The sequence below is a fragment of the Alligator sinensis genome, unplaced genomic scaffold (genome assembly GCF_000455745.1).
Source record: "Alligator sinensis unplaced genomic scaffold, ASM45574v1 scaffold61_1, whole genome shotgun sequence".
NCBI classification, from domain to species: Eukaryota; Metazoa; Chordata; order Crocodylia; family Alligatoridae; genus Alligator; species Alligator sinensis.
The window spans coordinates 1103054-1113659 of NW_005841986.1; the positions used below are offsets into that span (position 1 = coordinate 1103054).

Genomic DNA, 10606 nt, shown 5'->3' on the forward strand with positions numbered 1-10606 from the left:
CCCGCCCCGCCCCGCTCCCATCCAGCGGTCTCGCCAGGGTGGCTCCTCGGCGCCTGGCCGGAGAGCGCTTTGCTCTTGGGGGAACTTTCCCTCTCTCCCTTGAGCCTTGTTCTGTGTTTTGGTCTCGGCCTCGGGACCCAGCAGGATACAAGCTGGGCGCCAGCTGTAGGAGGCTGGGAGACGTGGGGTGTGAGAGCCCACTACTGCTGCCAGCCCACTCCGGTGCTGAATGGGTTTGGAACAGCCGTGGGGCGCAGGGTAGGCCGTCCTGGGTAGAGGGTGGGCACGACTGGCACAGCTGAGCTCTGCGAAGGGGTGGTTGTGAATGAGCTTGCTGCTCCTCTTTTCACTCGGCCTTGGGCTTTCACTCGCTCCCTGTGTTCCTCTCTCCTCCAGATCCTTCCTTAGGATTTCTCTTCTGTTTTAGAGCTGTGTTTTCAAATAACTTGTTGTCCTTGCTCCATGCGTCTCGCTGGTTATATTTTACTTTACTGACGAGCCCACAGCACTTTTTTGCTTGTTTCTTTGGCCGTGGCTTTCCTGCTACGCCCAGCGCAGCCGCTCTTCTTGCAGCGGTTCCAGGCAGCTGGCTGCCCGTTGCCATTTATTTCCAAGAGCTACTGCAAAGGGGATCCGGTTTGGCCGGATACCAGCGTCCCACTGAATTGTTGGCTGCCATAATTAACCTGGTCTGCACGCGCTGGTGGGCTGTTGGAGGAGGAAAATGTCTGTAGGATCATCCCTTCTGCCCCATCCGCTAGGGCCGCTGCCGGGTTGTTTCATTCGGGAAACTTTCTAGGGCTTTGTCCAAGCTCGTGTCAAAAGTTCCAGGCATCCGATCTGCCCCCGTTTCTCTTGGGACGCTTCCCTGCTCCTCCAGCTCGTGTCGGGACATTTTTTCCTCGGGACATAAGAACCTAACTATTTACTGGGTCAGACCGCAGGCCCGTCTTGCCCAGTCTCCTGGGTCACGCGGAGGCTGAATGGGAGGGTGAAGAGGGGCTGAGCAGGGTTTTTTCCACCTTTCCTTTCCTCTCTCGCACGCAGCCTCCAGCGTGTCAGGTCTAGGAAGTTCTGGTTCAGAGGCTGTCCCCGGAGCGGAAAGTTATACCTTAAACTCCGTTTAAGTTTTTCCTTTTTTTTGGTTTCACCCACTCCCTTGGCAGATCATTCCAGTATTTTAAAGCTCTTTCTGGAGGTACTTGCTCAGGTGAAGGTGTTTTGAAGTGTGTTAAATTATGCAGCCAATCTAAAACTGATTTTTTTTTTTCTTTTTCTCATTGTTAACATAATGTAAACCCCTCTGTCCCGAGATACAGGCAAAGACGTTAGGATGTGTGAAACCGTTGTGCAGTCAGGAAGTTAGGGAAGGCTTTCAGAGGTGCAGATAGGTAGGGCTGTCCACCTTGGCTCGCTCGGATTGGGATGGGGGGCAGCTGGATCCCCGTCATATGCACTTGTGAAAAATCTCCTTCTCACGGGGATAAATTGCCCTGGAAGAATTTAAATGTTTGAGATTCAGAGCAGTCCCGATGGCGAGTGGTCTAGGGTTGGGGAAGTTTCCAGCACAGGTGTGCAGCGGTACCGTGGTGTAACGGGTTGGTTCCCTGTGCGAATCAGCTACTACCTTGATCAGACTGGATTAAATCCAGAGACTGGAACAGACTTCCCCCAGAAGTGGTGCAAGCACCTACTCTGGACACCTTCGAGAAACACTTGGATGCTCATCTTGGTGGGGTGATCTGACCCCTGCCGACTTCCTGCCCCTGGGGCGGGGGGCTGGACCCGGCAATCTCACGAGGTCCCTTCCAGCCCTAACGTCTCCGAAACCCAACTATTGCTCTGATCCACCATAGTAGTACCTATGCCGCGGCCCAAAGTGAATGAAAATGCTTAGAGGAGAATAAAGCGGAAGGAGGTCGTTGGCTCTCTGGGTGTGGGAAATGCACACGGAGATACGAAGCGGACAAACCCGCGGCCCCTGCAGAAGGAAGGGCGTTTCAGATGATCTTCCCGTCATGTTAGCGTCTCATGCTGACAGCTCTGCGCGGTGGGAACCCAGAACGAAATGGGGGAGGCCTCCCTCATGGCCCAATTATTTCCCGAAAGCCATCATTTGTGTTAAAGCTGTTTGCATTTGTGGTCGCAGTGCTATAAACAGCTGCTGCGCGGGCCAGCCACGAGGGTCTGTGGCACTGGGTCGCGTGCTAAAGCGTACCGTGCCAGTCCAGATCGGTGGAGCCTGCTCTGCGTTCTCGTTGGAAGTCTGTGTTCGCTAAAGACGGATGTGAGCGTGTGCTCGCTGCGGGTAGGAAAGGAGGGTCCCCGGTCCAGCTGATGTGCGCGTAGACTTAAATGCCAAACTTACTGGGGTTAAAACAAGGGAAGCGTTAGGGATTCTTACCTCCTAAGAATAATCCTTCACACTTCATCCTTGGGCAAGGATCTCCGCTAGCTTAATCCTCCCAACCCCTTTGTGAGGGCGTGGGGAGTTGCTTCCCAGTCTGCAGTGCAATGGGCCGAAGCACGGAGCTGTTGGGTGACTTGTCCGAACCCCGGGAGAATGGAAACCGGCGCTCCTCCTCTCCCACTCCTGGTCATTAGCTGATGCTTCATCCCTGATGGGGCTGATGCCTCGGACACGGGGCTCTGCATTCCCCTCCGAGAGCCTTAGGGCTTGCCTACGGGACCGTTTTGAACCAGCCCAAGCTACAACGTGAATTGAAGCTGCTGTAGTTACACAGGTACACCCTCCTGTTGGCCATTCTTATTCCAGTTTGAGTGGGGGGTTTTGGCTTAATGTGTGGAAGGAGTTTGAGTTAAGCCCAAAAAACATCCTCCATAGATTGGAACCGGATCATCCTTGTGGGAGGTTACGCTGCCGGAAGTATATTGGTGTAATTATATCTGTGCACCTGCTCAGACCGCCTTGCACGACCAGGGAGCAGGGGTTGGACACGGTCAGGTCGGTCTAGTCCACGTGTAGCTGGAGCTGCCGGCTTTTCCTTTGGGTCTTTGCAGAGACACCCCAGGTCCCTGAACTTGGCTCAGAGCATTGAGAGCGTCTCCTGTCTCTCTTTAAAGCCAAGGTGTCATTGGGAGTATTGTGTATTTTAAGCATTTGTTGCAGTACTGATCTCCCTTTTCTTCTCTCGGGGTATTAAAGAGCCTGCCCATATCCAGTTCCTTGAAGGCTCTCTGTAGGCTCACGCATATACCTTGGCCTTTCAGCCCTGCGCCTTCTTGATTGCTAACTATCTTTATTAAATTGAAGGCAGAAAATGATCTGCTGCCAAACCGTGGTAGTGCTGTCGTGCTTTGGCACCGTACAGTCTCCAACAATAGGATTAGATTGGATTTACCCCGGAGCTCTGTTCTGGGTCCGTTGCAACCCTTGGGTATAACTGAATAATTTAGCATTTAACACATTAATTTTTTACGGTTCTGGATGAACCTTTGTTCTTGGAAGAATTAAGAGGGGCTGTTGCATTTATTACTGCCTTTATAGGTGGGGAAACTGAGGCAGAGAGGTATGTGTCTTAAGGCTACAAAGAGAACCCGTAAATACGAGAGCTGAAACGTCTTATTTTTCCAGGAGGGTGTTTCGGATGCACCTCGCTCGAGGCCTGATGCGAATCAGTCTCACTAGACTGACACTTAAAATGGGCAGTTACAAAAAATTAATGAGGCAGACGCATGGCGGCTCACTGTCGTGGGAAAGGGATCTTGGGAGCCTTTAAGGAAGGTGAAAGGAAGCCATCTGAGTGTTTTTCAAGACATTTGCTGCATGAATTGCAAAACTTTGTTCTTGTTCTTAAAATGCGACCCCAGTCACCGGGGGTTGTCAGGTGTTGCACAAGAATCCCTGGCATTCGCTACCTGCTTCTGGGATTTGCAGATTTGACTTTTTAGCATCATGAGCTGCCCTGGTAGTTGTCTCGTGGAACGACGGCTAAGGGGACTGACACAAGTCATTTGCCTGATGCAGACACTAATAAACCTGGAGATCATTTTTACTTTTGGAGAATCTATAAAAAAAAAAAAAATGGCCTGTGAACTGGGGGGAAAATATCTGGCCACGTGCCTTACCTTGCTTTTGATGCACAAAGGAGGCGTGGGGATTCTCCTGTAGCCTTTTTGCCCGACTTCTTAAGTTTTTAACGTGAACTGTAGCCCAAAAGAGACTATCTGGACAATGAATTGAAACGATAACACCACAGAAGTCAAGAAAATGCAAGCTGAGAAGGAAAGGGATATTTAGCCCAACTGGTTTAGGTTTTACATGTTGACTTTTTTATAATGGTTTGGGTATAGCTTGATTAGCGCCTGTCGTATTTCAGCGATTCTCATATCTGGGGTAAAGACTGTCTGCCCCAGATGGAAGGAATCGGTGTAAAGAATAACTGGAAGGGTTACAACTTGCGATACACGTGACCGGCAAAAAGTCCACCAGCCTTTAAAATCACAGCGGGCCAGTCCTGACATTTTTCTCAGCCCAAACGATAAAACATGAGAGAACGCACAAATACTTCCAGCCTTGTTTTTGTGTTGTAGAAATGTAAAGCAGGGCGGAAACCCATTTAAAAACATCCTTTTGCGTTCACTGTTTAAGATGGGTTGCCTAATAAATGATTGTCAGTACAGAGTCACTGGTAGGTTTTGCTGGTATTGCTAATAATGATAATTCAAATGTTATTTTTACTTTGAAAGGTAAAATCATCTCACCCGGTTCAACTGTCTTCTGAAACATAGAGTCAACATGGAGGGGGCTATATAATTAATTTAGAGTCAAACTGAATCATTAGGTACAGGAGTCTGGGGAAGAAACCTTGCTTATTAATAAAGACTAGAACTGATTTTTCGGCACAAACGTCGCATGCTTGATAGAGCCGTCCTGGGAGGTGATAGGAGTAACTTCTTAGAGAAGACTGGTGTCTTCTGGTTTGCAAATTAAGCATGTTCGTGTCAGGGCAAACTCAAAGTCACCTTGATTTGGCATGGTTTGGCTACGCCGTCTGCCATTTTCTCCGAAAATATACACCCTAGCACTTGCACCGTTTCTCCTCGCAAGTCACGTCTTCATTAGTGATCAGCGAGTAGAGCAAAGAGAGGCTAGAGAGAGCGTGAAGTCGCACCAGGGACATGCACAAGAAAGAGAGAAATGCTGGAAAAAGTAAGAAGTTGGTGAGAGACCTTCAGGTGACTGAGAATGTGGATCCTTTAAAAGCACAAATCATCCTTCGAGCGACTCGCTGTAGAATAAGGTCCCTTCAAGATAAGACTCATTGGTGCTGTGGAGCTGGTATTTAAAGTATGTCCATCTGCATCTAAACGAGTAGCTCCAAGACAATCAGATTATTCAGTAGTTACTTTGGTGAGAATATCGCCTAAGTGGAATGGAAACTTCATTTTGAGTCTAATATTAGACCCTGCTTTGGAAAATTCCTTTTAAATGATCACAAGCTGGGAATAGCAAAAGAATTTAACTTTCGACAGACAGCATTCACCAAGAATTTGTTTTTAACTGCTTATGTTGGGTCCCTGGGAAAGCAGATGTGGAAATCGTACCGAAGTGAATTGACTTGACCTGATGCAATGTTTATATCAGTCGTTGATACGTTTTCCTCCCTGGTCTAATTTGTTCAAGATCTTTTAATTCTTTGAGCATGAGCAAGCCCGGGTTGGAATAGTTTGAATGTCTCTTAGTCTAATAATCCGAGTCTTCGTGCATCCAGACGTTATTGCCTGTAAAGGGGTCTGAGCGGTGGAAACAAAGCTGAATGATTTTGGTTCTGTTTTGTGGGTTTTCAGTCCACAGGGTCGGTGCTGGGTTTTGGCACCAGGAGAGGACGGCTCAGTAAGTGGTGTTGACTGAGGGCTGGATCCTGGTCCACCTCTTCGCCTCCTAAGGGTTTTGGAGGTGTTTATATGCGAGTTATTCCCCCCTGCTCAAGTTCTGCTATGACTTTTTTTCCACAGTCTCCCTGGGACTGGGGCAGGTGGAGTAGGATCCTCATAGGCGCAATCGCACCTGGCCGTGCCTGGAAGTTGAGGCCGGCTGTACCTGCTCTTCAGTGTACTTTTCATCCGCTTGCTCAGATGGGGAGTGCGGTGCCTGTTGAGCCTGCCGTCCAAAACGCTTTTCTTCGGCGTTGCGCAGGTAGCAGGGTTTTAACGAAGACTGTGGGAGCTGGCTACCAAGGGTACTTTATAACTGGCAACTAATTGGCCTTCTAATTACTCTGTGAACTGGAACGATACGGTAGCAGCAGAGAAGATCCTTATAGGGGGCTCAGCCATTGATCACATCTGACGCATCGTCAGAGCTGTGAGCATCCCTCGTCCCCGTAATGACAGCAGTCACAAAGGGGCATTTTCACCTTGAAAGCGTTTAGTTCACTGAATCCAAAATCCTCGGTCTTCTGGTAGGGGTCCTTTTGGGCGTCCGAGCCAGAGGGGGTATGGAGGTGGTTGAAGCAGGGGAGCGCAACACCTGCCTGCTGCCTCCTCCGCTGTGGCGTTGCCGTGATGGAGCCTGAGGAAGAGCTCACGTGGTGGTCCTTCCAGAGCAGGGCAGGAGCATGCTCCTTCCGGCTAGCGCGCGAGACGGGAAGTGAAAACAGTGCGGCGGACTTGCTAACACATTGACTAGTCGACAGACCAAGGGCAGGACACGCGACGTGCCCCCGTCCGTGTTCCTCTCCGGTAATCTAAGCAAGCGGTTGTATGCCGTTTTCTGACCCTTGGTCCCGTCTTCTCATGACAGTCTCTGGTGAGTGCTTGCATGTATTTCTGCCCTAACTCCTTACCTCCCTGTCTAAAGCGACCGTGTCCGTCTCTCCCGGCAGGCAAATCCCACCTGGCCATAGTCCAGCGAGTAAACAACGAAGGGGAAGGAGACCCGTTTTATGAAGTTCTGGGAATCGTCACGTTAGAAGACGTGATCGAAGAAATCATCAAGTCGGAGATTCTCGATGAGACTGACCTGTACAGTGAGTAGACGTATTCGTGCTTTGGCTTCGGATATCGGAGCAGATTTTTCCGACTGCTCTTCTCTGAGCTGCTGTGGTTTGGTAGATGTAATATGCTGCTATCGAAGGTCAAATTACCCAGTAGTCCATATCCATTTTATCCATTTTGATTTCTGTAACATGGCCACCTCTGTACGTGACCTTACGACTTAGGATGTTATTTTTATGGATTTGTTCAGTCTTAAAGGGTTTTACATGAGCACATTTCCAGCTTGGGTTCTCTTCTGATTTTCCCTGCTGCAATCAGCCTTGCTGTAGCTCTCTAGATGGCCTTCTTTTCCCCCTAAATTATGAACCTGTCACCGCTGAGGGCCCACAGTGCCATTGCCATGCTTTGGCTGAGGATGCGTTCTCATTAGAGCCAGTCTCTGACCCTCAGCTGGAGGAAATGCAGGAGTTGCACAGTAGTTCCTTCCCTTAGAGACTGAATAAATGCAGTGTTTTAAATTGTTCCTCCCTGCTCTACTGCATACAGTTCCTTTGACACCTTAATGGTCACGTGCTTAAGAAGGACCATGGCATGCTTCGAACTCTCCCTGAGCCCCAGTAGGTCTGGGTTCCCTTCCCAGCTTCATCTAACTGTGTGTGCCTTGGACCAGTTAAGTGACCTCTCTGCTGCCATTCGTATCTCTGAATCTGGGGTACGGCCCCCTGGTTCCTTTTTCTCACCCCTTGATCCGTCTTACCTTTGTTAAAACTCCTGGCAGGCAGCGTTATTCGCTGTGCATGTACAGTGCTTGGCGCGTTGAGCCCTCTAAGGCTACGTACAGACAGTGAAAAAGCCTGAGGCTGAATCTGTTCAAACTAAGCAGCTTCCTCTAAGCCGCTTAGGTTGAACCGATAATCAACCGAACTGACCTTCAGCTTTCAATTGGGAAAGGCAGGGGGAGGCCTGTGCTGCCCCAGGCCGGTAGGCATGGGGTGCCAGAGCACGTCTCCTAGCCTGCTGGCCATTGCCAGCCCAGCCAGGTGTCCCCAAATCCCTGCTCTGTCCTCCCACAGGGGGTTCAGGAGCGCCCTGTCTGGGTGCTGGCCACCTTGGGGGAGTTCCCCCAGTCCAGGCAGCCCTGGGGAGCTGAGGGGATTTCTGCCCCCACTCTCGCACACCCTCCCTTTCCAGCTGCTGATTGCTTTAGTCGCTGCCACAGGAGGGGATGGAGAAGCAGTCTTCCCGGCCAGGTGCCTGCCCCTGCAGCCCAGCATGGGGGCACTGGGGAGCCCCCACCCCAGCCCCGGGTAGCACCAGCAGCCAAGGGGAATTCTTCCCATCCCCACCCATTTGTCTTAATTGCCTGCTGGTATCTCAGGGATAGCCCAGAGGGTCTGGGGGGAAATTCCCCCACTTTTCTGCATTAGTTTTGCCTCCGACTCGCAGCAAGTAAGGCAAAACCGGCTGGGGAGGAGCAGAATTTCCCTCTGCTCCCTCAAGTGCCTGGGACTCGCAGGGGCCGAGGCAAGATTTGGGCTGCTAATGGGCTGATGGACACAGGCAGGAAACAAGCTACGGAAGAGGGACGAGGCAGTCCTGCTCCATTGGAACAGGCAGCATAGCCCATGGCTGCAAAGCATCCTGGGATGCTGGGGGACTGTGAGTTAACTTGAACCAGGAAGGGATCTGGGACAGAAGTTCCATAAACCAGTTTGACCTAAATCAGTCAAGTCTGATACTACGTTCAACCAGTTTTATTGTAAACCAGTTTCGGCCATTTTGAAAGCGGTTTATGTGCCCTGAATTTCTGTTCTGCTACAGGTTTAAACCGGCTTACGTGTCACTTCTGTCCCTAGCCCAGATGCTACAGGATCATAGATGATCATTTTAAATAGCTCTTTGCTATTGAGAGATTCTTTTCCCCCTGTGGCAGATACCAAATGAATCTTTTAAGATTCTTTTCATTTTCTTAGATTTTTGTTAATTCTTGATGACCCTGTCAGTATCTGATCAGCAGTTGTGCCCAAAGGTTCATATAAGACGGCCTTCAGCGATGCACTCTTCTTACCGTGTTACATGCTACTCTGAGAGCTCGTCTAATCGAATGCCAGTTGTCATCAGCTCTTCTGATTGCCCGCTCCTTCTCTAGAGTGCCAACAGACATCACGCCTCTACAAGGGAATTGTATGCTTTCGTTTATGCTGCAGAAATATTCTCTCATGAGTGCTTTGCATCTGCCGCTCAGAGCAGATTGTGCTTCTCCCACAAGTGGGGGATGTATTTATATAGACCTCTCGTTATAGCTTTTTTTATTGGGAGAGGTCATTTGGATCGCACTGTATTTCATACAGCCCAACCCTTCAATTTTCAGTACTAATGCAGTGCCACAGTGCAAGGTAATGAAGACCCATGGTTCGTGGTATGATGTGTTTCTGGGTGACACAATAGATCTGGCAAACTAGTTCATTTGGCACTTTCCTCCCTGGGAAAGTGTCACTGTTGAGAGGCCAAGCAGTATAATACAAAAGTAACACAACTCCCCCAGCCTCCTGGAAGACGGAGCCAGCCCAAGGGGGTCCTCCAGACGTCTGCTATAGACAAGGACGTGGGATCATAGGAAGGTAGGGCTGGGAGGGACCTCACAGGGCCGTCTAGTCCAGCCCTCTGCTCAAGGCAGGCTCATCTCTGACGAAACCATCCCAGCCAAGAGTCTCTCCAACCTACTCTTTAAAATTTTCAGGGAAGGGGATTCTGCAGCTTCTGGAGGTAGCCCGTTCAGCGCTCGGCCACCCCTAGTCAGAAAGGTCCTCTTCATTCCCAAACTAAATTTCCCCTGCTGCAGCTTGAGTCCATTGTTCCTAGTCCTTTTTCCCATAACTGCAGATAAAAACCCCATCTCCATCCTATCGATAGACACCTTTCAGGTATTTGAAGACTGTTATCAAATCCCACCCTCCTTCAGCCTTCTCTTCTCTTCTCCGGTTTGAATCGCCCTAGTTCGTCGATGCCTCATAAGGGCATCGCGGACCCTGTTGTCCCATCGTGACATGCTAGACTCGTTCCACCAGTTACAGCCAAGGGTGCAAAAGTAGAGGGGTGCACACAGAAACCGCATGGGATTTGTGAAGTGTAGCAGGGTTTATTTTTTTTCAAGATTTAGACATCAAACAAGCACTGCAGGTTGGTGTAGCAGTGGGCAGCGGCATGTGGGTTGTGCATGGCTTGTGTACTGAGGAGAGGAGTCGAGGTGCATACATGTTGCTGGGTGGGATGTTATGGTTCCTTGAATCTGGGCGGTTTTCTTGAGGTTTAGTGAATTCACCCGGTGCAACTTGAGCTCTAGTTATATTTGCATATGACCAACATCTAGCTCTGTTGTACTATTGAGGCCGCTCATTATGTCCCAATATGAGAACCTATTTTTAGTCACTTAAAACTTCCATTTTGTCTGAAATTTCCCAGGACTGCCATAGACTGAATTTCTTTTTTGGGGAAAATGTTCAGACAAAATTCCAGCTGTTTGAGCGTGAGGCTGGAGGAAAAATCGCATCGTTTTACTCAACTTCTCAGAGCTCCTCCTTTGCAGCGCTCAGACACTGTTCAGCTTGGGCGAGGGACTTGAAATTTGGCTTTTGTGGCATTCCTT

The 10606-nt window shown here is 49.7% G+C and overlaps 1 protein-coding gene across 1 annotated transcript in view; it reads left to right on the top strand.

Moving 5' to 3' along the window:
* CNNM2 (cyclin and CBS domain divalent metal cation transport mediator 2) overlaps positions 1-10606 on the top strand; it is a 137383-nt gene that overhangs the window by 100443 nt on the left and 26334 nt on the right. The window contains exon 3 of the mRNA XM_025201214.1: positions 6849-6992. Within this exon, the coding sequence (XP_025056999.1) occupies positions 6849-6992 (144 nt within the window). The remainder of the gene's footprint in view (positions 1-6848; positions 6993-10606) is intronic.